Raw genomic sequence first — 27,280 nt, forward strand, 5'->3', positions numbered from 1 at the left:
TAATGGTAGTGACTGGCCGTTACTGCTGATCACTTATTAACCATTTATTCACATTACTTTAAAAAAATCTATTTAAATTGTTATGTATATTACATTTGTTTCATTTGATGACATAATAATTTAATTCCAAGTCCTCTCATTTCTACAGAGCTACTGTCTGACAAAATCACTATTTTGAAGTAATTCAAAGTAAATAAGGCATACTCTGAATATCAACAGCTGATCTCTATATCCCCTCACGACCGCGCCTTCTTTTCTCTTCCGTAGCAGGCATAAAAGAAACAGACCGAACAGGTAGATGAGCAATGGATTATGGTCGTAGTTAATTACCATGTTTTATGCGCTAAACTATGTAGAATATTGGCCTGTTGAGAAACTACAACATCACACAGTTCAGGCTGGATCTGATTTATCTCTAGAGAAACCAAAGACAGTACAGCATGAAGACAGGCTGAAACGGCTTCTCCGATAGAGCACACATGTAGGCGATGTCATGGCGACGTTGGCTAGCTAAGCTCATGCATAGAAACATGACATCTGGTCACGCCTAACTGAGCATGTGCAGTTATTATAAAGTAGTTTTTTGACGTTATTGAAAACGTGTCAGTTTGTCACCACCACGAGGTTGGAGTAATAACATGTTCAACTACTTAAGACAGAGCTTCAATGCCATACAACTCTCCTTCCATGGCCTCCAACTGCTCTTAAATACAAGTAAAACTAAATGCATGCTCTTCAACCAATCGCTGCCTGCACCTGCCCGCCCGTCCAGCATCACTACTCTGGACGGCTCTGACTAAGAATATGTGGACAACTAGAAATACCTCGGTGTCTGGTTAGAATGTAAACTCTCCTTCCAGACTCACATAAAACATCTCCAATCCAAAATGAAATCTAGAATTGGCTTCATATTTCGCAACAAAGCCTCCTTCACTCACGCTGCCAAACATACCCTCGTAAAACTGACCATCTTACCGGTCCTCGACTTTGGCGATGTCATTTACAAAATAGCCTCTAACACCATACTCAACAAATTGGATGCAGTCTATCACAGTGCCATCCGTTTTGTCACCAAAGCCCCATATACTACCCACCACTGCGACCTGTACGCTCTCGTTGGCTGGCCCTCGCTTCATAGTCGTCGCCAAACCCACTGGCTCCAGGTCATCTACAAGACCCTGCTAGGTAAAGTCCCGCCTTATCTCTGCTCGCTGGTCACCATAGCACACGCACCAGCAGGTATATCTTACTTGTCACCCCCAAAGCCAATTCCTCCTTTGGCCGCCTCTCCTTCCAGTTCTCTGCTGCCAATGACTGGAACAAACTACAAAAATCTCTGAAACTGGAAACACATCTCCCTCACTAGCTTTAAGCACCAGCTGTCAGAGCAGCTCACAGATCACTGCACCTGTACATAGCCCATCTATAAATATCCCAAACAACTACCTCTTCCCCTACTGCATTTATTTATTTGGCTCCTTTGCACCCCAGTATTTCTACTTTGCACACTCACCTACTGTTAAATCTATCATTGTTTTAATTGCTATATTGTATTTACTTTGCCACCATGGCCTTTTTTTGCCTTTACCTCCTTATCTCACCTCATTTGCTCACATTGTATATAGACTTGTTTATACTGCATTATTGACTGTATGTTTGTTTTACTCCATGTGTAACTCTGTGTCGTTGTATGTGTCGAACTGCTTTGCTTTATCTTGGCCAGGTCGCAATTGTAAATGAGAACTTGTTCTCAACTTGCCTACCTGGTTAAATAATGGTGAAATAAAAATAAATAAATAAACATTTGGATTGTTTTTGACTGAAGTATCTTAAACAATTGAACCGGATTCCGATCTGTATCGATGAATCATTACACCCCTAATGCTTTCAGTAGATCACTGTTCCCGATCCCCCCAAAAAAACATGCTGAAATGTTACCTTCTTCATCATCAATTTTTGGGAGGATACCCGTCTCCTCGTCAAAGTCGGGGAACTCCTCTTTAGAAAGAACATTAGCAGCAATCATCTGAGGACAGGAAAAATACCATGTATAGATCAACATCACACTACTAAAGCGAGCAAAGATGTCTTGATGAACCCTACATATGTACACATACCTGGTTGATCTCCCACTTCTCAAGGTCAGATATCTTGGTCAGTCTCTTGCGTTCCAGTGTGTCATCCTCCAACTCAGGGGCGTGGCCCAGGTTGAGGTTGGTTGGGCGGTCAGGGTTCCTCATGATTTTCTCCTCCCCACCATCAGGGCCCTGGTTCCTCCTCCTGTTCGGGTTCAGGTCCTCCCCTGTTTCCTGGTCTACATCCTGGCAACCAAGAGTAGAGTATAAGTTTCAGTTATAATTTAATTTAGCTCCATGTCATCATTCATCAAAGGGCAGTTGGCTTTGAATTCATTCCTGCTCTGTGTTGCTGTCTTACCTTCATGCTGAGACTGGTCTTGGAGCCAGTAAAGGACAGCACCTTGATCTTGACTCGTTGACCTTTCTGGACCACATCAGCCACATTGGCAACACGTCCCTCTTTGCGTAGCTCAGAGATGTGGACCAACCCCTCCCAGCGTTTCCTACAATGAAAAACCAAAAAGGTTTTCAACATGGGGTTTTCAAAACATTAGATCACCGTAAGATACAGAACGTGTTGGATACATGCTTTCGATATTTTCCTATTCTCTTTACTAACCTCAGTCCCTCCAGTTGCACGAAGCAGCCAAACTGCAGGATGCTGGTGACTTTGCCGTTGAATATGTCCCCTACAGCAGGCGCTTCTGGTGGGGGCCGGTCCATGTGTTTGTCCTTACAGCGGTCAGAACCAACCTCAATGTCTCGATCCATGGAGGGGCTCGGACTGCGATCACTCCAGCGGGAAACACGTTTTCGACCGCGTTTGAAGTCTCTGTCCCTCTCGCGGTCGCAAGACGGAGAGCGTGAGCGTCTCTTCCTGTCTCTGTCTTGGCTCCGACTTCTGCTTCGTTGCCTTTTGTTGTCCAACCTAAAACAAGAGCCATAAAAAATGTAATACCTATTTTTCATCCAATTCAGGGTTTTGCTATTCATAGTGCACCAGTAAAACTGCAAACCCTGAATTATCAAAATGTCCTTACCTGCTCGTTGAGTTTGTTCCACTAACACTGGGCATGAACATCTCCAATTCTTTCATGGCAGCATCTGCTACCCTCACATCATCGTCTTCTAGTGGAATCTGTGGGTGTTGTTAGAGAGCATTGGTCTACTGACAACCACACGCTGTGTGTGGGGAGTGGGACGTAATAGCAGTGCCTTGTTTAACCGTACTTGTTTAGCCACTATGTATGTACTAATTTCTGAGAGACTTACGGGAGCTGGATTGTCTGGCCTGCACAATCCAGGAAACATCTCCTTCAGTTTGTCCTTCTCACTCTTCTGTTTGACCACAGGCTCAGAGGCTACCGCCATAAAATTAAAGAGATTCAGTATGACATTTTGAAATAATCAGATACAGTATATCAAATTGTATACCAGCATTGTATAAATCGTACTTGAATGTAAGACATCAGCTGCATTCGACCCTAACCAGCGTTATACACAGCATATGATCAACTAACCTTTGCTCGTAGATGCTTTTGACGGCCGCATAGTTTGAATAAGTCTGAGCAAATTGCTGATGAGAGAATCCTATGAAAGAGTGAAAGTGGATTCAAAACCAGAAAGAACGTGTATTGAATGGCCCGGGCTCATTTTAAGCATATCCAACAGCTACATCACACTATAACACTTACTGTGAAGTCTGCTCCATTTTTCAGCAGAAGTGATTTGAAGCCATCAAATGTTGGTTGCTTTTCAGCAAGGCAGATGACAAACTCAGCTAAAAGAGACAGCAAGAATAATCAACTTCAGAAGAGAGAAAAAAATGGTAGGCTACTGTATTCGCTTAGGGTAAATATGCCACTATCATAAATAACTGATCAGCAGCAAATTATTTGTTCTCGTTTTGCCAAGAATGCTCACATGAAACATGAACTAGCTAGCTTTTATAGAACTCAGGGAAATATCACATGCTTAAACATGTTATGGGGTCCAGACCACCCACCACACTTTCAAGGCAAAGTAAACATCTCATTTACAATAGATAACGTTATGACTAAATAAAAATACGTTTTACAATCGGAATTCGGGAGTAAAATTAACGTTAGCGGGCTAAAACCAAAGGTAGCTAAGATAGCTAGCTTAGCAGCAAGCTAGTAAGATTATTCCAAATGTGGGGTGACAGAAGTAGTGTGTGACGATTCAACTTGCCAAGATCTTTCTCGCATATACCAAGATGGTTGTCAAGTTCTGTACACACTTTGGACACCAAAGACAGGTATTCAAGCCGCTTAAGCTCCTCAACTCCAAAGTCTGCCATTGTGTCCAGTGTTTGTTTTGTTTTCAGAAAACGCAGGCATCGGTAACACGCACGTTACGTTACGAACTTTGAACTTAGACCACACTTCCGGGTAATTATTTTATTGGTCACCAGGTGGGGGTAAACTCATTGCCAATATGACAACCTAAACTCCAAGTTCATTTTTTTAAAACCTTTATTTAACGAGGCAAGTCAGTTTAAGAACAAATTCTTGTTTACAATGACCACCTAACCCGGACGACGCTGGGCCAATTGTGCACCGCCCTATGGGACTGCAAATCACGGCTTGTGATACAGCCTGGAGTCGAACCAGGGTCTGTAGTGACACCTCTGGCACTGAGCAGTGCCTTAGACCGCTGCGCCACTCAGGAGCCACAAAACTGACATTGTGGTCTCCAGTGTGGATGTCAATAAAACATTTCTAAATGAAACATTAGCAACAAAAAGTATGAGAACATGCATTTAATGAGTGCAGAAAATGTTAGGATTACACTAGCACAGTAAAGCAATCACACAAAGCTAAACCAAAGACAATGCCCAAGTATTAAGTTCCATCCTGGTATCTCCTTTCATTGTATAAAAATATAGCCTACTATATGCTCTGAGACAAACTGTCTCAGAGCACTGTGCTTTTTAAACAAAGACGTTCACTGCCTTGTCAAATTACTGCCCAGTCCCCTTCCTATTCAATTTATCATTTTTTCAGAAGTTTACACACAGCTCAGATGTGACATTCAAGTAAAACAAACATGTTTCGTTGTCCATGATACTCAAATATAAGATTGATTCTCCTCAGGGGGATGAGACATTTTTTATTCATGTTACCCAGGTAAGCCTGTAAGGACAGGAGAGCAATGACCTCATTTTACTAGTTGACTGCTATACAGGTTAAGAGAAAGAATTCAGCCTACCAGAATTCAGCTCAAAATTATAGAATTGCAGTTAATAGAAAACAGCTGAGCACATATAACACATACTTTACACATGTCCAAAACAAGTAGATAATGACCCAAGCTTTATCAAATCGCATGTTACAGCTAAAAAGGCCTGTTGGCAGACAATGTCTCTCCATGGTATTTCTCAACCAGCTGATATAGGAATGTGTCCCTCTCTTTCTGTGTTGCGATACAAGATGCACATTCTAGCGCCGCCGAAAGGCGCGGGAGATTCTCCAAGCGTTGGGCTCCTCGTAACGGTTGTAGAGGGGCTCGAGGCGCTGCTGCTTCTTCTGTTTGCTGAGGCGCGTGGGGTCGGACACTTTGAAAAAGGCCGGCGAGAACTCTACCAGCCAGCGTGGGTCAATGGTGGTCACCTCCCTCATGTACTCCTTAGTGGTCAGCACCAACTCATGGTACACCACCCTGTGGAGAGAGGAATAAGAGTATCAGGCAAGAGGAAAATAATGTCCAGGATGGCTCAGTAACAGTTGACATTCAATGTAAACTAGTGACTAATCCATTAGTCCCCGTGGTAATCAGAAATGAGGGTCGACTCACCACTCAGGCTGGCGGTTGAACAGGGCACTGGAGGGGTGGATGTACACCACCTGCTGGTCAATGAGCGTACGGTAGCCCTCCTGGGGATCCTTTTTGGCTGCGTTCCGGAAGAAACCACTGCAGATGGCCTTCTGCACACGCACCGTGGCCTTTCCACAAGTCACCACATCCAGTTTATGTCTGAAAAGAGGTAAACGTTTTTGGATTTGTGTGAGAAGATTTCTACTAAGTGAGGTTTCTTTACCAGACATACAATTACCTTGATCATCAAATGGACAGTGGAACCTACCTGTCCATGATACCCAGCATCTGTTTGCGGATATCCTGGGCTCTGCGCAAGGAACGAGCCTGGATGAAGTTCTCGTAGCACCAGGGGTTGGAGAACTTGTTGTTCTTCCAGGAGTTATAGACAGCCAGCAGAGTAAGGTGGTCTCCCTCGGCCTGGTGGAACTTGGCCTTCTTCTGGTCAGCCAGGGCCTGCTTGTCCTGAGACACAGAGAATAAAATAACTGTTAGTCATCAAATTATCAACAATGGCACACCATATAATTGCCTCATTGAGGTCTCCAATCATAATGGTAAACCTCAACAACATCCAACTGTGCTGCAAAGAAGAAGAAGAAAAAAAAGATCTAATCAGGATACCCAGAGGAGTGATATGACCCTATTTCAGTGTTTATGAGTCTTGTGATTTGACGTACCTTGGGCCTGTAGAAGACGTTCTGCACAGACAGCATGGAGACGATGGTGAGCATCTCCTCACTGCAGCCCAGGTGGACGGACATGATCAGCATCTTACACAGCATGGGCTCCAGAGGGAACTCCGCCATCTGACAGAGAGATGGAAATAATGAATTGGTAATTAATCCTCACTTTTGCCTTTCTTAACAATAGTCTCCTTTTTTTGGTATAAACTCTTACCCTGCGTCCGAGACGAGTGAGCAACCCTTCATCGTCCAGAGACCCCAGAGTGTAGAGCTGCTCCATGGCAGTGATCAGAGTCTCCATGGGTGGAGCGTCCATGAAATCAAACGATAGCAGGTCATTGATGCCCATGGCCTGAAGGAATATGGAGAAAGGGACGTCAGGGGATGATACGGGAGGAGTAGGTCTCAGCAGACAAGTATAGATCACAGAAGCATGTACAGTGGAACAAGGTTTATCCCCTTTTGTGACTGTGTGCATACCTTGAGGGACAGCACAGTGCTGGCCAAGTTAGTTCTCTGGATCTCAGGCACGTTGGTGGTGAGCATCTCGTCTCTGTATGCTCTCTCGGTGTACAGCCTGTAGGTCTTCCCTGGGCCAGTTCTTCCAGCTCTACCAGCCCGCTGCTTGGCTTGGGCCTAACAGAAGTTACATTGAAGCTCTTAGCATACCAAATCGTAATTGCTTGAGAGAAACAGAGGGGTTACAATCTTGGTAGGTTTAGAAAATAAATATGAACTGAGTGATTAACCAGTCTACCTGTGAAATGGGAGTCACCACCAGCTGGTCAATACCAGTCTTGGAGTTGTACACCTTTTGCTTCACAAATCCTGGGTCCACAACGTAGTAGATACCGTCAATGGTCAGAGACGTCTCAGCAATGTTAGTGGCAATGACAACCTTTCTGCTGCCGGGGGGAGCAGGGTCAAAGATACGGGTCTGCATCTCGCTTGGCAGCGCAGAGTAGACAGGTAGAATGATGAGTTCGGGCACTTCAGGTCCCAGAGACTTCATCCGTTCATACAAGATCTCACAAGCGGTGTCAATCTCCTCCTGACCCGTCAGAAACACCAGGACATCACCTGCAAACAAGGAGCGAGAGAGGACATGAAGAAGGTTGATAACTCTTCACAATCAAGGGTGAATCTCAAACTGACATGTTATAGCAATGGATTTGCATTCATGCAGTGATTTAGGTCAATGACTATGAATTACAGTTAGACTATAGACTGGGTTTAACCTTTGTTAAAACCGTACCTGGAGGCTCGGTCAGGTGGATCTGCATGACGGTGATGAGACTGGCGTCCAGGTAGTCCGTCTCAGGCTCTTTGCAGTAGAGCACCTCCACTGGATAGGTACGTCCTGGGATGGTAAAGATGGGCGCTTCGTAGAAGTACTGGGAGAACTTGACGGCATCTAGCGTGGCTGAAGTGACAATCAGCTTCATGTCTGTGCGTTTCTGCACAGTCTGAAAAGGGGGAGAGTTAGCTTAATACAAAACCTGTCTTTAAAATATTAGCAATGTCTAGACCCTGAAGTCAAGGGGAAACAAGACCCTGGTATACCTTCTTGAGCAGACCGAAGAGCACATCGGTATGGATGGTCCTCTCGTGGGCCTCATCCAACATGATGATGGCGTACTGGCCAAGGTCCGGATCTATCAAACACTCTCTCAGCAACATACCGTCTGTCATGTACTTGATCACCGTCTCAGGGCTGGTGCAGTCCTCAAAACGGATGGTGTAGCCCACCTGGTGTAGAAGAACGGAGACAGGAGAAATAACTACGGCCAGACGTTTGAGATTGTTCTGCGATCAGATGTATTCGGCATCGTCTCATGGTCACGTGGGCCAGGAGATCACTCACCTCCTGGCCCAGACAGCAACCATACTCTTCGGAGACTCTCTTGGCCACAGACATGGCTGCCACACGACGGGGCTGAGTGCAGCCGATCTTCCCCCGAGTGGTGTAGCCCGCCTCGGCCAGGTACTGGGTGATCTGGGTAGTTTTCCCAGAACCAGTCTCTCCAATAACAATCAAGATCTGGTTATCGTGGACAGCCTGTAATAGAGAAGCAGAGATGTGAACAAAATGTTATGCCATAAATGGTCAAAAACAGCTGTTGAAATAGAAATAACTAGCGATATATAATTTGCAAACTTTTGCACAAACCTGTATGAGCTGCTCTTTGAGCTTGTAGATGGGCAGGCTCTCTCTCTGCTCCAGGATGGACATTGCCGTCTTCTTGCCGTAAGAGGCCTTGTTGCCTCCAAAGGCATGTTTCTTCCACTCCGGGATGTCAGTTGGCATCATGCCGATTCCTCTCATGTTGGCTGCAATCTGCCTTCCATCAACTGTGTAAGAGGGAAGCGTCTTTAATTGAGATGAACTGGTGTGATATTTAACCTCCACACCTTCAGATGACTGGTGATCCAGACCCAGTCTAGGACCCTGGGAGGAACCTTTACACCCACAAAGCCTCCCCTATAACCCTGGTCCATGAAGGACACGGCACACTACAGCAGGCCACTCTATCCGGCCTGTTAGGATGCTAAAGGAAACCAGATAACCATCTCCAGCCCTGCAAACCCTGAGGGCTGCTGCTGCTACACTGGAGGAAGTCTGATGTAGTGGCTCAGACCGGACTGTGTGGAGGATTACTGTGTGCTTCCATACGGACTTACCATCAGGCAGAGGGTCTACCCAGTGTTTGTTCAGGCCCATGGGGATAGAGTCCATCTCAGCCTCTCGCTGACACTGCTTCACCTCCCTCCTCTCCTTAGCCAATGCACTCTGCATCATGGCAGCCTGGGACAGCGAGCCGTCTGGATTCTGACAGAGGGAAACAAAGTGAGCTGCAATTGTTCACACTACAGGATGAAAACAAACAAAATTGCCTTGAAAGTAGGTTGATCAAGAGGACATGGAAACATACCTTAACAATCTTGACAGGGCTCATGTCCATACTCTGTTTAGTGTGTCCTCTCAGGAACGGAGGCTCCTCCTCCACCAGCTCAATTTCCAGGTCCTCATCTGAAAGAAAGCGGTGGACAAATCAGCATCCAATACTTCGATGTGAATCTAAACCGACAGTGGTTTTCTATGAAGAAAATGTACACGAGGGCGTGCTAAATTACTCTTTTAGCACGGCTGTGCTGCGGCCATAGGTACGAGGCGGAGCAGAGTACCGTAGATTAGCACAATCGCGCCAAAAAAATTTTTTTTACACAAGCGCAAGTGTACAAGTGCTTTTCTACAATGGGTTACGAGTCAAAATGGAAAATATATATATATATATATATATTTTAAATCTAAATGTTCCATTGCCATGCTGGCTGGCAAAGCTATTATCCCTTGCTTGCTAGCTAGCCAACTACAACAGTCACGTCAAACTATGCTATAGTAGCAAAGTAGCTGCCTTTCATTTAGTTGGACCGGCTTTTCTAGTGACGTGTGTGTGTGTGTGTGTGTGTGATATATATATATATATATATATCACACACACACTGCTCAAAAAAATAAAGGGAACACTAAAATAACATCCTAGATCTGAATGAATGAAATATTATTATTAAATACTTTTTTCTTTACATAGTTGAATGTGCTGACAACAAAATCACACAAAAATTATCAATGGAAATCAAATGTATCAACCCATGGAGGTCTGGATTTGGAGTCACACTCAAAATTAAAGTGGAAAACCACACTACAGGCTGATCCAACTTTGATATAATGTCCTTAAAACAAGTCCAAATGAGGCTCAGTAGTGTGTGTGGCCTCCACGTGCCTGTATGACCTCCCTACAACGCCTGGGCATGCTCCTGATGAGGTGGCGGATGGTCTCCTGAGGGATCTTCTCCCAGACCTGGACTAAAGCATCCGCCAACTCCTGGACAGTCTGTGGCGTTGGTGGATGGAGCGAGACATGATGTCCCAGATGTGCTCAATTGGATTCAGGTCTGGGGAACGGGCGGGGCAGTCCATAGCATCAATGCCTTCCTCTTGCAGGAACTGCTGACACACTCCAGCCACATGAGGTCTAGCATTGTCTTGCATTAGGGGGAACCCAGGGCCAACCGCACCAGCATATGGTCTCACAAGGGGTCTGAGGATCTCATCTCGGTACCTAATGGCAGTCAGGCTACCTCTGCACATGGAGGGCTGTGCGGCCCCCCAAAGAAATGCCACCCCACACCATGACTGACCCACCGCCAAACCGCTCATGCTGGAGGATGTTGCAGGCAGCAGAACGTTCTCTACGGCATCTCCAGACAGTGGCCAGTGGCGAATTTGCCAATCTTGGTGTTCTCTGGCAAATGCCAAACATCCTGCACGGTGTTGGGCTGTAAGCACAACCCACACCTGTGGACGTCGGGCCCTCATACCACCCTCATGGAGTCTGTTTCTGACCGTTTGAGCAGACACATGCACATTTGTGGCCTGCTGGAGGTCATTTTGTGCAGTGCTCCTCCTGCTCCTCCTTGCACAAAGGCAGAGGTAGCGGTCCTGCAGCTGGGATGTTGCCCTCCTACGGCCTCCTCCACGTCTCCTGATGTACTGGCCTGTCTCCTGGTAGCGCCTCCATGCTCTGGACACTATGCTGACAGACACAGCAAACCTTCTTGCCACAGCTCGCATTGATGTGCCATCCTGGATGAGCCTCACTACCTGAGCCACTTGTGTGGGTTGTAGACTCTCATGCTACCACTAGAGTGAAAGCACCACCAGCATTCAAAAGTGACCAAAACATCAGCCAGGAAGCATAGGAACTGAGAAGTGGTCTGTGGTCACCACCTGCAGAACCACTCATTTATTGGGGGTGTCTTGCTAATTGCCTATAATTTCCACCTGTTGTCTATACCATTTGCACAACAGCATTTGAAATTTATTGTCAATCAGTGTTGCTTCCTAAGTGGACAGTTTGATTTCACAGAAGTGTGATTGACTTGGAGTTACATTGTGTTGTTTAAGTGTTCCCTTTATTTTTTTGAGCAGTATATATATATATATATATTATGCTGATTCATGACTGACTTGGCTGCGAAAAGATGACTGTCTCGTCCTGACACGTTCATTCTCAATAAGACAGTGGAGCTGGAATTTCAATATTGATACAATGTTGCAAATGTCGAGAGACTGGCAGCAACGTTTATACAAATCCCTGTTGTTTGCAAACCAAATGATAGGCTAGAAGCAAGAGGAAATAACGTCGATATACTTTTTTTTTTTTACAGTGGAGATCAAGTTAATGAATTGGCTGGTTGGGCCGATGAGACAATGGATGGGCAGGGATTTCTCAGATGGAACAGAAAAAAAGATGCCCATTTTTGCATCATAGGCTCACCCGTGCTAAACAGTTTTTAGTATGGCTTAGAACACGTCTCAAGCAAATCACAAAGCTTGTTTTGACCAACCCGCTGTGGAACACACAATAACATAAGTCATGTTTTACCTTCTTCGTCATCAACTTTGGGGAGGATACCAGTCTCCTCGTCAAAGTCAGGGAACTCCTCTTTAGAAAGAACATTAGCAGCAATCATCTGAGAACAGAAGAAAATAGCATTATTAGATCAAAAGTCACATTGATAACAGTCAAGGTCTTGATAAAAACCCTGTTTTCACACATACTTGTTTGATTTCCCACTTCTCGGGGTCAGATATCTTGGTCAGTCTCTTGCGTTCCAGTGTGTCATCCTCCAACTCAGGGGCGTGGCCCAGGTTGAGGTTGGTTGGGCGGTCGGGGTTCCTCATGATTTTCTCCTCCTCACCATCAGGGCCCTGGTTCCTCCTTCTGTTGGGGTTCAGGTCCTCCCCAGTTTCCTGGTCCACATCCTGTCAACCAAGAGGAGAGCCAGTGTTTCAGTAATAATTAAACATGTCTTTCATAGTGCTTTCCAAATGTTCCAAAGCCTTTAAAACTTAGTGGCACTCCAGTCTCCTTTTCACCTAATTTAACAGCTGATTTCTTAACAGAAAGGGTACATCTCAATATGTGGTACAAGGGAAGTCATGCCATAGCACCCAAGTGTGTGTGTGTGTGGGAGGGGGGGGCTTTTCTCTTTTGTTCCTCAAGCAAGGGGAATGACAAACCAACTCCTTGAAGTTTCCAGTTGTCAAAAAATAAATAAAACGTAATATACATTCTTTCAACAGGAAAATTACTTTAAATGCACATAATTTTACCAACATGATTACAGGGATAAAAACTGGTGAGCTCCCAAAAAGGTGATGCAAATTTCCGTGTGAAAAATATCTATTTTCAGTGTGTTTGTCACAACACCAACATTTACTAATGATGTGATACCAAGCAGTATCGTGATACCATAGGGTTTGCCCTGTGGTATCACATGGAACTCTTTGGCCTGAATCAAATGCACTGTGTGTGGAGAAAACAAGGCACAGCTCATCACCCGTCTAACACCATCCCTACTGTGAAGCATGGTGGCGGCAGAATCATGCTATGGGGGTGCTTTTCAGCAGCAGGGACTGAGGGACTGGGAGACTGGTAAGGATAGGGAGATCGATGAATGGCGCCAAATACAGGCAAATCCTTCATGAGAACTTGCTTCAGAATGTAAATGAACTTAGACTGGGGTGAAGATTTACAATCCAACAGGACAATGACACCAAGGATACAGCCAAAGCAAAGCTGGAATGGCTTCAGAACAAGAATGCGAACGTCTGAGTGGTCCCACCAATGCCTAGACTTGAATCCCATTAAATCTGTGGAAAGACTTGAAGATTGCTGTTCACCACCACTCTCCATCTATTGTAACTTAACAGAGCTTGAGAATATCCACAAATCCAGATGTGCAAAGCTGATATACATACCCAAGATGACTCAAAGCAGCTATCATCGCCACCAAAAGTGCTTATTAACTCAGGGATGTGAATACTTATGTAAATTAGATTAATGAATTTAAGAAATTTGCTAAAATGTCTAAAAACAAGTTTATTGGGAATTGTGTGTAGTTAGGTGAGGGGGGGAAAAATCCACTTAATCCAATTTGAATTCAGGCTGTAACAACCTTCTGAATAAGTTAAAAATGTCACTGACAGAAAGGACTGCCTTGCTTCTTGCTCTTAGGAAACTCTGCAGATTTTTTTTATTTTATGTATAATTTCTTACATTGTTAGCCCAGAAAAAGTTGTGTTATTACATACAGCCGGGAAGAACTATTGGACATCAAAGCGCCGGTAACTCATTAGCACTACCAGGAATACGACTTTCCCGAAGCAGATCAATTGTTCGCACCCCCCAGGGCAAATTAACTGATTCCAGAACCCAAAACAACTCCGGCGAAGGAGAGGTACTCGGAGTGGTCTTTTAGTCCGACTTAAGAGGCGCACACGCCACCCACCGCTTCCAAGCATATTACTATCTGGAGAATAAAGTTGAGGAGCTCAGAGAGACAGGGATTGTAACATACTCTGCTTCACGGAAACATCCCTCTCGGGATATACTGTCCGAATCAGTCCAGCCAGTTGGAATCTCAGTTCATCGCACAGACAGGATTAAATATCTCTCTGGGAAAAAGGAGGGCGGTGTGTTTCATGATTAACTACTCATGGTGTAATTGTGATAACATACAGGAACTCAAGTCCTTTTGATCACCCGATCTAGAATACCTCAAATCAAATGCAGACCGTATTATCTCCCAAGAGAATTGTCATTGGTTAGTCACGGCCGTGTATATTTCCTCCTCAAGCTGATACTGCGACAGCCCTCAAAGAACTCCAGTTGACTTTATGCAAACCAGAAACCATATGTCCTGAGGCTGCATTTATTGTAGCTGGAGATTTTAACAAAGCAAATTTGAGAAAAAAAGATGCCAAAAATTCTAGCAACATATCGACTGTAGGACTTGCGCTGCCAAAACTCGACCACTGTTACTCCAACTTCCGGGATACCTATAACCCCACCCTGTGCAACTGGGTCCTGGACTTCATGATGGGCCGCCCCGAGGTGGTGAAGGTAGGAAAAACCTCCACTAGATTGATCCTCAACACAGGGGCCCGTCAGGGGTACGTGCTTAGTCCCCTCCTGTACTCCCTGTTCACCCATGACTGCGTGGCCAAGCACACCTCCAACTCAATCATCAAGTTTGCAGATGACAACAGTAGTAGGCTTGATTACCAACAATGACGAGACCGTCTACAGGGAGGAGATGAGGGCTCTTGGAGTGTGGTGCCAGGAAAATAACACTCACTCAACAAAACAAAGGAGATGATCGTAGACTTCAGGAAACAGCAGATGGAGCGCCCCCCCCCCCCATCCACATTTGCAGTCTCGCAATGGAGAAGGTGGAAAGCTTCAAGTTCCTCCGCGTAGACATCACTGACAAACTGAAATGGTTCACTCACACAGACAGTGTGGTGAAGTCACAACAGCGCCTCTTCAACCCCAGGAGGCTGAAGAAATTTGGCTTGTCACCTAAAACCCCCAAACTTTTACAGACGCACAATCGAGAGCATCCTGACGGGCTGTATCACTGCTTGGTATGGCAACTGCATTGCCCACAACAGCAGGGCTCTCCAGAGGGTGGTGCAGTCTTCCCAACACATCACAGGGTGAAAACTACCTGTCCTCCAGGGCACCTACAGCACCCGATGTCACAGGAAGGCCAAAAAGATAATCAAGGACAACAAACACCCCGCTATAATCCAGGAGGCGAGGTCAGTACAAGTGCATTATGATCAAGGCCATAAGACTGTTAAAATAGCCATCACTAGCACAGAGGCTGCTGCCTATATACACATAGACCTGAAATCACTGGCCACTAATAAATGCAACACTAGTCACTCAAAAATGTCTACATATCTTACATTACCCATCTCATATGTATTTTCTGTATCCTATTCTATGCCGCTCTGACATTGCTCGTCGATATATTTTTATATTCTTAATTCCATTCCTTTACTAAATGTGTGTGTATCGGGTATATGTTGTGTAATTTGTTAGATATTAGTGCACTGTGTCGGAGCTAGAAGCACAAGCATTTTGCGACACCCGCATTAACATCTGCTAAACACGTGTATGTGACCAATACAATTTGATGGGGTATGAATACTTCCTGAAGGCACATACCTTCATGCTGAGACTGGTCTTGGAGCCAGTAAAGGACAGCACCTTGATCTTGACTCGTTGACCTTTCTGGACCACATCAGCCACATTGGCAACACGTCCTTCTCTGCGTAGCTCAGAGATGTGCACCAACCCCTCCCAGCGTTTCCTACAATGCAAAACAGATAAGGCTTTCAACATTGCACAATCAAACGCAAACCAAGTTCATCACTATTGAATTAATGACTTTTGCCGAGGCATTAACAACTCTTTTACTGACCTCAGCCCCTCCAGTTGCACGAAGCAGCCAAACTGCATGATGCTGGTGATTTTGCCGTTGAATATGTCTCCCACGGTAGGCTCCTCTGGTGGTGGGCGGTCCACGTGTTTGTCCTTCCACCGGTCAGAACCTTCCTTTGTGTCCCTGTCTCGGTCTCTGTGGGGGCTGGGGGTGCGACTGCGCTCACTCCAGCGAGACGCACGTTTCTTACCACGGTCGCGGTCCCTCTCACGGTCTCGGTCTCTCTGACGATCACGGTCCCTAGATCGAGATCTAGAGCGAGAGCGGGACCGAGAACGATGACGCCTCCTCCTGTCCCTGTCTCGGCTCCGGCTTCTGCTGTGCCGCCTCTTTTTGTCCGACCTGAGGAATACAATCTATGAGCTCCAATCTATGTAACTGAGGAAAATGTACACTTGAAGCCAATAAGAGTTTATTTGGGGAAATCTCTTTACCTGCTCTTGCTCTTTGAGTCTGATCTACTCACACTGGGCATGAACATCTCCAACTCCTTCATGGCGGCGTCTGCGATTTTCACGTCGTCTTCGTCTAGTATGGCCTGGGGGGGGGGGGGGGGGGGGTCAGAAATGGTAGGCCAAATATCAGTAGGTCACACAGTCAACCAAAGTAGTCTATAATGTATAACAAATTAACTACGTTAAAGCACAAAGACTTACCTTAGGAGCTGGATCGTCTGGCCTGCATAACGCAGGAAACAACTCCTTCAGTTTGTCCTTCTCACTCTTCTGCTTGACCACAGGCTCAAAAGCTAGAATCATAGAGTAAAGAGTCAGCAAGTCTACAACATAGAAACAATAGCATAAACAGTGCATTCGGAAATATTCAGACGCCATTATATTTTCCACATGGATTAAATTGTTGTTTTCCCATCAATTTAGAATAATACTGGTACGTAACAATCTACACACAATAACCCCATAATGACAAAGCAAAAACATGTAAAATGTTTTGCAAATGTACAAAAAATGATGAAAAAAACGATAAAAACACAAAATTAGTATTCAGACTCTTTACTTTGTTGAAGCACCTTTGGCAGCGATTACAGCCGAGACTTCTTGGGTATGACGCTTCAAGCTTGGCACACCTGTATTTGGGGAGTTTCTCCCATTCTTCTCTGCAGATCCTCTCAAGCGCTGTCAGGTTGAATGGGGACCATTGCTGCACTGCTATTTTCACATCTCTCCAGAGATGTTCGATCGGGTTCATGTCTGGGCTCTGACTGGGCCACTCAAGGATATTCAGAGACTTATCCCGAAGCCACTCCTGTGTTGTCTTGGCTGTGTGCTTAGGGTTGTTGTTCTGTTCACTCCCAGTCGCAGGCCCTGAGCGCTCTGGAGCAGGTTTTCATCAAGGATCGCCCTGTACCTTGTTCGGGTTATCTTTCCCTCGATCCTGCTACCACCATGCTTCACCATAGGGATGGTACCAGGTTTCCTCCAGATGTGACGCTTGGCATTCAGGCCAAAGAGTTAAATCCTGGTTTCATCAGACCAGAGAATCTTGTGTCTCACTTTCTGGGAGTCCTTTAGGTGCCTTTTGGCAAACCCCAACGGGCTGTCATATGCCTTTTACTGAGCACTCCACCAATAAAGTCCTGATAGCTGGAATTCTGCGGAGATGGTTGCCCATCTCCAAAGAGGAACTCTGGAGCTCTGTCAGTGACTATCAGGTTCTTGGTCACCTTCCTGACCATTCTGCCCTGATTGCTCAGTTTGGGAACGTCAATGCTGCAGAATGTTTTTGGGATCCTTCCCCAGCTCTGTGCCTCGACACAATCCTGTCTCGGAGCTCTGCGGGCAATTCCTTCGACCTCATGGCTTGTTTCTTTTCTCTGACATGCACCATCAACTGTGGGACCTTATATAGACAGGTGTGTCTCTTTCCAAATCATGTCCAACCAATTGAATTTACCACAGGTTGTAGTCAATCAAGACGCAGAAACATCAACCAACATTTTTTATATTGTGTAGATTGAAGAAAAATGTATTTAATCCATTTTAGAATAAGGCTGTAAAGTAACAAAATGTGGAAAAAGTCAAGGGCAGGGGTCTGAATACTTCCCGAATGCACTACACAAAGCTCATAGCTTTGCAATTGTAAGTGAAAAGCATACATCACCATAAATCAGACGATATAGGTGGAATATAGCTCACATACCTTTGTTTGTAGATGTCTTTGATGGAGGCCGCATCGTTTGAATAAGTCTGAGCAAATTGCCAACAAGTGAATCCTGAAAGATCGAAAATAAATTGAACACGTAGTTAAAGTCGGGAAGTTTACATGCACTTCGGTTGGAGTCATTAAGACTCGTTTTTCAACAACTCTACACATTTCTTGTTAACAAACTATAGTTTTGGCAAGTCAGCTAGGAAAATCTACTTTGTGCATGACAAGTAATTTTTCCAACAATTGTTTACAGACAGATTTCACTTAATCACAATTCTAGTGGATCAGAAGTTTACATACACTAAGTTGATTGTGCCTTTAAACAGCTTGGAAAATTCCAGAAAATTATGTCATGGCTTTAGAAGCTTCTGTTAGGCTAATTGACATCATTTGAGTCAATTGGAGATGTACCTGTGGATGTATTTCAAGGCCTACCTTCAAACTCAGTGCCTCTTTGCTTGACATCATGGGAAAATCAAATGAAATTAGCCAAGCCCTAAGAAAAACAAATTGTAGACCTCCACAAGTCTGGTTCATCCTTGGGAGCAATTTCCAAATGCCCGAAGGTACCACGTTAATCTGTACAAACAATAGTATGCAAGTATAAACACCATGGGACCACGCAGCCGTCATACCGCTCATGAAGGAGACACGTTCTGTCTCCTAGAGGTGAATGTACTTGGAGCTGGAGGAAACAGGTACAAAAGTATCTATATCCAACAAGTCCTAAATTGACATAACCTGAAAGGCCGCTCAGCAAGGAAGAAGGCACTGCTCCAAAGCCGCCATAAAAAAAGCCAGACTACGGTTAGGCTTTTAACCCAACTGCACATGGGGACAAAGATCGTAATTTTTGGAGAAATGTCCCCTGGTCTGATGGAACAAAAATAAAAGTGTTTGGCCATAATGACCATTGTTATGTTAGGAGGAAAAGGGGGAGGCTTGCAAGCCAAGGAACACCATCCCAACTGTGAAGCATGGGGGTGGCAGCATCATGTTGTGGGAGTGATTTGCTGCAGGAGGGACTGGTGCACTTCACAAAATAGATGTCATCATGAGGGAGGAAATTATGTGGATATCTTGAAGCAAAATCAAGACATTAAAGCTTGATTTAATTAAAGCATGGTCGCAAATGGGTCTTCCAAATGGACAATGATACCAAAGTATGATACCAAAGTTGTGGCAAAATGGCATAAGGACAACAGAGTTAAGGTATCGGAGTGGCCATTACAAAGCCCTGACCTCAATCCTATAGAAAATGTGTAGGCAGAACTGAAAAAGCGTGTGCGAGCAAGGAGGCCTTACAAACCTGAATCAGTTACACCAGTTCTGTCAGGAGGAATGGGCCAAAATTCACCCAACTTATTGTGGGAATCTTGTGGTTAAAAGTTAAAACATTTAAAGGCAATGCTACTAAATACTAATTGAGTGTATGTAAACTTCTGACCCACTGGGAATGTGATGAAAGAAATAAAAGCTGAAATAAATCATTCTCTACTATTATTCTGACATTTCACATTCTAAAAATAAAGTGGTGATCCTACCTGACCTAAAACAGGGAATTTTTACTAGGATTAAATATCAGGAATTGTGAAAAACTGAGTTTAAATGTATTTGGCTAAGGTATATGTAAACTTCCGACTTCAATTGTAGCCATCAGATCATACCCGCTTGCTTACAGTTGCACTAGGGTCGGACAGACGTTCTGTGTAGATTAAGACACCACAGAGCCAGCGCGAGATATGGCTTGGAAAACGTAACTCAATTCAGGGATGAGAAATGTGTTGTACTCCCGACTTGTTCCATTATCCCAACTGTTACACAGAGAAGATTGAACTACCAGCCAACCAGCAGCCGTTGAATCTTCTCGGTGTAACAGCACAAGCATTTCTTATCCCTGGATTGATGTGCTTTATCCAAACCTTAACATCTTGCGCAGGCTCCGCAGTGTCTTAATCTACACAGAAAGTCCGTACGACCCTAGTGCAGCTGTACACAAGTGGGTCAGATCTGCTGGCTATCTAGCTAGTTACAGTAGATAGCAGTGGACAGTACTTACTGTGAATTCTGCGCCATTTTTCAATAGAAGTGATTTAAAGCCATCAAACGTTGGTTGCTTTTCAGCAAGACTGATGACAAACTCGGCTGTGTGGCAAAGAAACGACTCATTAGTTCAGGGTTAACCTGATTAGCCAAGTAATGTTACTCCTAAACATTAAGAATGTACTCGTTTGCTTGTTAAACAGGGCTATCACACCAGCTAGCTAGCCAAGTGACCGGCAGTGGGAGAACATGGAATTTGGCCAACATTCTGCAAATTTACTCATCGATGAAACATTTGATCTCCATACAGTTCTCTTTCAAAAACTAGAATCTGTAACAGAGTGTTTTGTAGACTTCACCCTTTGCTAAAGTTTCAAAACATTGTGTTGTTTAGAAGGAGTGCAAGGGCGAATTGAGTTATTGCACACATCAGGGTAGGCGTTCCCTCGTGAAAATATGCAAATAAATGCTAGAACGTGCCAATGGGAACTCACTAGCTTGTGCTTGGCTGGGCCCATCTCCTTGCTTGTTCTGCCCACTATGAATAATTTGCTCCCATTGGAAATGACAGGCTCTGGTCTGTTGAGTTAGTGATAAAAATCTTTGACCTCATCTTCCATAAATATACACACACACTACCGGTCAAAAGTTGTACTATTTTCTACATTTTAGAATAATAGTGAAGACAAAACTATGAAATAACACATCATGTAGTAACCAAAAAAAAGTCTAAATAGATTTTATATTTGAGATTCTTCAAAGTAGCCACCCTTTGACCTGTTGACTGCTTTGCACACTCTTGGCATTCTCTCAACCAGCCTCACCTGGAAGTGTATGTGATTTGGAATGCTTTTACAACAGTCTTGAAGGAGTTCCCACATATGCTGAGCACTTGTTGGCTGCTTTTCCTTCACTCTGCGGTCCGACTCATCCCAAAATCCTTCATTATGTGGCCCGACTCATCCTAAACCATCTCAGTTTGGTTGAGGTCGGGGGATTGTGGAGGCCAGGTCATCTGATGCAGCACTCCATCACTCTCCTTATTGGTAAAATAGTCTTTAAACAGCCTGGAGGTTTGTTGGGTCATTGTGCTGTTGAAAAACTAATGATAGTGCCACTAAGCCCAAACCAGATGGGATGACATATCGCTGCATAATGCTGTGGTAGCCATAATGGTCAAGTGTGCCTTGAATTCTAAATAAAATGACAGAGTGTTCAGACAACAGTAGTAGGCTTGATTACCAACAATGACGAGACAGCCTGCAGGGAGGAGGTGAGGGCTCTGGGAGTGTGGTGCCTGGAAAACAACCTCTCACTCAATGTCAAAAAAACAAAGGAGATGATTGTGGACTTCAGGAAACAGCAGAAGGAGCACCCCCCTAGCCACATCGACGGGACCGCAATTGAGAAGGTGGAAAGGTTCAAGGTCCTCGGCGTACACGTCACTGACAAACTGAAATGGTCCACTCACACAGATAGTGTGGTTAAGAAGGAGCAACAGCGCCTCTTCAACCTGAGGAGCCTGAAGAAATTTGGCTTGTCACCTAAAACCCTCAAACTGTTACAGATGCGCAATCAAAAAGCACCGATGTTAGATATTACTAGGTAGATATTACTGCACTGTCAGAGCTAGAAGCACAAGCATTTCTCTACACCCACAATAACATCTGCTATACACATTATGTGACCAATAAAATTTGATTTGAACTCGGTATTCCATTTCTGTGGCGGTCCTCATGAGAGCCAGTTTCATTATAGAGCTTGATGGTTTTTGCAACTGTACTTGACGAAACTTGAAAAGTTCTTGAAATGTTCCGTTGGCAGAGTTGCAAAGAAAGAGACAAATCTCAGACTGGCCAATAAAAATAAAAGATTAAGATGGGCAAAAGAACACAGACACTGGAACTCTGCCTATAAAGCCAGCATCCCGGAGTTGCATCTTCACTGTTGACCTTGAGATTGGTGTTTTGCGGGTACTATTTAACGAAGCTGCCAGTTGAGGACTCGTAAGGCATCTGTTTATCAAACTAGACACTAATGTACTTGTCCTCTTCCTCAGTTGTGCACCGGGGCCTCCCACTCCTCTTTCTATTCTGGTTAGGGCCAGTTTGCGCTGTTCTGTGAAGGAAGTAATACACATCGCTGTACGAGATCTTGGAATAGCCTTCATTTCTCAGAACAAGAATAAACTGATGAGTTTCAAAATAAACTTTTGTTTCTTTTGAAACTGGCCATTTTGAGCCTGTAATCAAACCCACAAATGCTGATGCTCCAGATACTCAACTAGTCTAAAGGCCAGCTTTATTGCTTCTTTAATAAGCAGTTTTCAGCTGTGCTAACATAATTGCAAAAGGTTTTTCTAATTATCAATTAGCCTTTTCAAATTATAAACTTGAATTAGCTAACACAATGTGCCATTCGAACACAGGAGTGATTGTTGCTGATAATGGGCCTCTGTACACCTATGTGGATATTCCATTAAAAATCTGCCGTTTCCAGCTACAATAGTAATTTACAACATTAACAATGTCTACACTGTATCGGATCAATTTGGTGTTCTTTTAAATGGACCAAAAATGTGCTTTTCTCTCAAAAACAAGGACATTTCTAAGTGACCCAAACTTTTGAACGGTAGTGTATATACATAAATAAATTATTACATTGACGCACACCTTGATATAGTGTTCCCACACTGCCATATCCATGTTACATTATTTAAAAAAGAAAACAGATAGAAGAGGCGACCACTTGTGCTAATTGTCCATCTAGCATTCGCATAACACCTGTGTGTAAGTGTAGCGGAACTGTTTCGTAGATTGAGTCACCCATAGTTATAACGTTATGGATCTGTCCAAAACGGATACCGTAAGTGTATATCTTTTTATTTGAGGATTCTTCATCGCTTATGGAAGACAAGTTCCAATGATTATTTAAGTTCCTAAACGTTAAAACAACGTCGGGATTGCAGTTCACATGAGGCAGTCGTGGGCGAAGCTAATTTTGGCTCAGAACTGTAGCCAGGGAGAAGCCAGAATGCCGCCTTGAGATTGAGAACTAATTTAGCTAGCTAGGTCAGACAGATGTCAATGCTGTGTTGTTTAGCTAACTAACGTTAGTCCGGATACGTTTGTATTGGCAACAAGACAACCACAACAGTGCCAAGCGAGTTACTGGGACTACTTAGGTAGCTAGCTATCGTTGGATAACATGTAGCTGGTTAGTTAGCTGCTAAACAACTTGCGGTTTTCATACCTAGATCTTTATCGCTTATCCCCAGATGGTTGTCGAGTTCTGTGCACACTTTGGATACTAACGAAAGGTATTCGAGCTGTTCTAGCTCGTTATCTCCGATGTTTGCCATTCTCCACGAGATTGTTTTGTTTTCAGAAGAAACCAGCAGCAGACATGTTTGGAATTTGATGGAGTATGACACCATTTCCGGTTCTGCCGGAAATTAGTGTGTGTGGTGTAGTTCTTCAATTTTGTCACCTGGTGGTGCTAAAACCATTCCCAAAAGGGGACTCCCTAAAAACACTCCAGTTCGATACAAGACACTTCGTAGAACGTAAAATTAGCAGAGAATTTTCGCAAATCCTAATCTTAACCTAATTATTCTAATTTCTTGCGTAAATACTCCTAATATGCTACGAAAAGACGTAACTGTATCGAAGGGGCGTGTTTTTAGGGCTCTCCCAAGATGGACACTGACCGGATGTTATGACTGCCACAGTGACAGACATACACGAGTTAGCCTAGTGCTTCGAGTGTTGGACGAGTAATCGAAAGGTTGCTAGATCGAATCCCTGCGCTGGCAATGTAAACATCTGTCGTTCTGCCACTGAACAAGGCAGTTAAGCCACTGTTCCTAGGCCATTATGGAAAATAAGAATTTGTTCTTAATTAACTGACTTGCCTAGTTAAATAAAGGTTAAATAAAAGAGGGAAAGTAATCAGATTACATAAATGAGTTTGGGTAATCCAAAAGTTGTTACTGAATAAGATTCTGGACAGGTAACTGTAACGGACATTTAGAAAGCAACCTGCCCAACCCTGAACATGCAGCTGCACTGAACCACTGCTATCTAGGAAGAGCTGCTGCCACAAGTGCATCATCTCTCTTACGACACACTCTTTTAATGGGTTTTTATAACCCTAGAGATAATTGAATAGGTTTCCTTGTCTTTATGTATGATGAGTTACCCAACTGCCCTAAATTTCAAACTTTTTCTTTGCACTGCCGTCTCTGAGAACCATCTCCTTCCCTTCAAGAGACCCACTTGCTCCCCCTCCTCTTCTAAAGTCTCTTTCCTCTCCTCCTTCATTAAAGATTTGTGTATCCTTTATCCCCTTTCATTCTCTACCCCCTGGCTCACTGCTTAGGTCCCAGCCAAGGGCTTGTATAATCATCCCCCACTTCCCTCTTCACTTTTCCAGCACGGTGTAGCCCACATATTCCTATGTGTTTTGAAATGGATCTGTGGGGGGTGCAGCTGAGGCCCCCTCTCTTGTCCTTACCTGACCCAGCGGAGTGGAGCTGAGGAGGGAGTGGAGACTCTTTCACAATGGACTTATACCTGTGTGGGTTTAGCCTATGTGTGTGTGTGTGTGAGTGAGTGAGTGAGCAAGAGAGAGAGAGAGAGAACCCCTGTCAAGAGTACATTCTTTCCTGATCGTTTACAACCAACTCGGGTGGGGGGGGGATCGCCGTGTCTGTTTTTACATTTCCCTGTTTAACCATCATGGGCAAAGATCCTTGCACTCATACATAAAAAAGGTGGATGGAATGCAGGTTCCCCCGTCCTTCTGTTTATGTTTAGTTCTTGTCACTTCATCCGAGCTCTTTGCTACATTAGTGAGCGTGGGGCAAAAAAAGAGCGGCAAGATGGGGTTCCAAACAAATGTGCCGTTGACCTACAGGCAGGAAGTGAATTCACAGTGGCGCTATATGTTCAGTATGGCAATGTGTTTGTGTCAGAACGAGCGGGTGAGAGAGGGGAGGAGTGTACGAGAGAGGTGAAGCCTCTGTATGATCGTACACATGCGTGCATATACTTGAATTGACAGCACAGCTGGCTGAGATGTTCGCCTGCCGCTGAGTGGAAAATTCCTGCTACAACTGAGGATGGAGAGAGGGAAAATAGGGAAGAGAGGAGGAGGGAGCCGCTGAGGGGGCCGTGCTAGGGTCCGAAAAGCAAGGGAGGGATTGGTTGGCAGAAAAGCTGCCTTTGTGAGATCACAGCCCCCACAACAGCTTCCCACCCACATGACGAGTGAGCGGCCTCCCTATTAAAGATTCTAAGACAAGAAAAGTATCAATGAGAAAACACTGCGCATCTTATTATGTGACTCATTCATATTTACTGGCTAATGGACTGACATTCACATTGATGAACATGTGTTTAAGTAGAGCTAGGCCTTGTAAAAAAAAAAATGTTTTAAAGAGAAGGAACATTTCATCATATATTGTCCACCCACTTCTGATTGTTTTTCAGTCATGTTGGGTGTATATGTGTGCAAAGGTGATAGCTTGCCCATACTCTTTTTTTAAAATTATCTTGCACATGCTGACCTGAAGCTGTCAAGCTTGGGTAATGCAGTAGTTCCGCCACCGGAAGGTGACAGAGTCAGGCTGGCCATGTCCTCACCTGAGGGACCCTCACATCATGCTGTCTGGGATTGTGAAATTGGAACGATACCCACCCGCACCAAGTGTTTATTGCTAGATTTCACCTGCAATCTAGTGCGTGCAATCATCAAACAACAACATGAAAACATGAATAAAACTTAGACAGCACTCAGTCATGGGGGAGAATTCAGTGTGACGTACTGATGGACCGAACAGTGGTAGCAGTCCCTTCCATTCAGTCCCATAGCAATGTGACATGACAGGTTCTGTGTACTCATCATTTGCTACAATTCGTGCATGATGCATTTCCATCCTTGGCTGACTGCAAACTGAGCTTAGCAATGGTGCATTTCCAATGAGGATTTACCCCTGTGTTTTACCCAAAAGGCCCCCGACTTTTCTGTTTCCATCTACAGTACGCAGGCTGACACCCGTGCATGGCTCCGGCGGACCAGCTCTAACTTAGGACCAAAGCCAGGCCACTGGTACTTTAACTGGCATTGACATCACAATGGCTAACTGTGTACTTTCACACCTTCTCACAAAGCAACAGTCTTGAATGATACAGAAGTTGTTGCTTCTGCTCACTGCAAGTCTTGAGTGTCACACTCCTAATGGAAACACAGTAACACTAGAGGCAACATGAACATAAAACAATGGTGACCCACTGGTGTGGGGGTAAGTCTAACTGGGAAAGCATCACAAATGTACTTTTCCCCCCCAGAACATTTCTGAAAGCCTTGAAGATCAACAAATATAAAAGGGCCGTGCAACTGTATAGTCTGTTTATGTGCTGTTATTGCAGTGAAAATGTATGGCGTATTGAAATACAAAGATCCCAGAAAGCAAATTGACGTTGAAAATACATATTTTAGATGTCTTTTCCAGACGTTGATGTCAGGCGCATTTTAGGTGCTGAATGAAAGTTGAAGCTATTTTTCCGGATGTTGAAATCAGGTGCATTTTAGGTGCTAAATGAAATATGTAATTTACAGACATTGAAAATACATATTTTTCTGTCATTGATTTTTACGGCCATATTTCAACTGCACTTACAGTACCAGTCAAATGTTTAGGCATTCAAGGGTTTTCCTTTATTTGTACTATTTTCTACATTGTAGAATAATAATGAAGACATCAAAATGATGAAATAACACATATGGAATTATGTAGTAACCAGAAAAGTGTTTAACAAATCAAAATATATTTTATATTTGAGATTCTTCAAAGTAGCCAACCTTTGCCTTGATGACAGCTTTGCACACTCTTGGCATCCCCTCAACCAGCTTCACCTAGAATGCTTTTCCAACAGTCTTGAAGGAGTTCCCACATATGCTGAGCACTTGTTATTTGCTTTTACTTCACTCTGCGGTCCAACTCATCCCAAACCATCTCAATTGGGTTGAGGTCGGGTGATTTGTGGAGGCCAGGTCATCTGATGCAGCACTCCATCACTCTCATTGGTCAAATAGCCCTTACAC

General features: G+C 44.2%; 2 protein-coding genes across 5 annotated transcripts in view; both read right to left on the bottom strand.

The window, feature by feature from the left end:
- The window catches only part of LOC109870250 (ATP-dependent RNA helicase DHX8), a 32,024-nt gene extending 27,569 nt beyond the window's left edge, over positions 1–4,455 (bottom strand). The window contains exons 1-9 of one of the 2 annotated variants that reach the window (XM_031804486.1): positions 4,290–4,455; positions 3,773–3,858; positions 3,599–3,668; positions 3,351–3,439; positions 3,119–3,216; positions 2,698–3,006; positions 2,437–2,581; positions 2,118–2,321; positions 1,939–2,026 (exon numbers count right to left, since the gene is read on the bottom strand). In XM_031804486.1, coding sequence (XP_031660346.1) covers positions 1,939–2,026; positions 2,118–2,321; positions 2,437–2,581; positions 2,698–3,006; positions 3,119–3,216; positions 3,351–3,439; positions 3,599–3,668; positions 3,773–3,858; positions 4,290–4,398 — 1,198 coding nt within the window. In that variant the 5' untranslated portion in view covers positions 4,399–4,455. The remainder of the gene's footprint in view (positions 1–1,938; positions 2,027–2,117; positions 2,322–2,436; positions 2,582–2,697; positions 3,007–3,118; positions 3,217–3,350; positions 3,440–3,598; positions 3,669–3,772; positions 3,859–4,289) is intronic. The other variant, XM_031804487.1, reaches the window with a different exon arrangement.
- Positions 4,456–4,845: 390 nt separating this feature from the next.
- LOC109869954 (ATP-dependent RNA helicase DHX8) lies at positions 4,846–23,612 on the bottom strand. Of its 3 annotated transcripts, none has more exons than XM_031804483.1 (22): positions 23,426–23,612; positions 20,190–20,275; positions 18,122–18,194; positions 16,621–16,712; positions 16,399–16,502; positions 15,944–16,306; positions 15,688–15,832; positions 12,228–12,431; positions 12,052–12,139; positions 9,535–9,632; positions 9,284–9,431; positions 8,772–8,953; positions 8,466–8,660; positions 8,165–8,350; positions 7,857–8,067; positions 7,359–7,681; positions 7,082–7,237; positions 6,816–6,953; positions 6,596–6,724; positions 6,184–6,380; positions 5,895–6,074; positions 4,846–5,759 (listed from the first exon to the last, which is right to left on the bottom strand). In XM_031804483.1, exons 1-22 carry the CDS (start codon positions 23,607–23,609, stop codon positions 5,540–5,542), a joined length of 3,702 nt encoding a protein of 1,233 aa, XP_031660343.1. In that variant the 5' UTR covers positions 23,610–23,612; the 3' UTR covers positions 4,846–5,539. The 3 variants fall into 3 exon arrangements, with proteins under 3 accessions (XP_031660343.1, XP_031660345.1, XP_031660344.1); XM_031804485.1 differs by lacking the exon at positions 23,426–23,612 and adding an exon at positions 20,998–21,016; XM_031804484.1 differs by lacking the exon at positions 4,846–5,759 and having other exon boundaries at positions 5,891–6,074; positions 23,426–23,607.
- Between the last annotated feature and the right edge of the window lie 3,668 nt (positions 23,613–27,280).

This window comes from Oncorhynchus kisutch, linkage group LG25 (genome assembly GCF_002021735.2).
Source record: "Oncorhynchus kisutch isolate 150728-3 linkage group LG25, Okis_V2, whole genome shotgun sequence".
Taxonomy (NCBI): domain Eukaryota; kingdom Metazoa; phylum Chordata; class Actinopteri; order Salmoniformes; family Salmonidae; genus Oncorhynchus; species Oncorhynchus kisutch.

Bases quoted from the DNA above. Each gene is read 5' to 3' on its own strand.
- LOC109869954 (XM_031804483.1), bottom strand. From the start codon at position 23,609: ATGGTGTCATACTCCATCAAATTCCAAACATGTCTGCTGCTGGTTTCT. The intron at 12,432-15,687 runs GTATGTGCCTTC...CTTGGTTGACAG, and splicing joins AGACCAGTCTCAGCATGAAG to GATGTGGACCAGGAAACTGG. The intron at 6,725-6,815 runs GTAAGAGTTTAT...TCTCTCTGTCAG, and splicing joins TCACTCGTCTCGGACGCAGG to ATGGCGGAGTTCCCTCTGGA.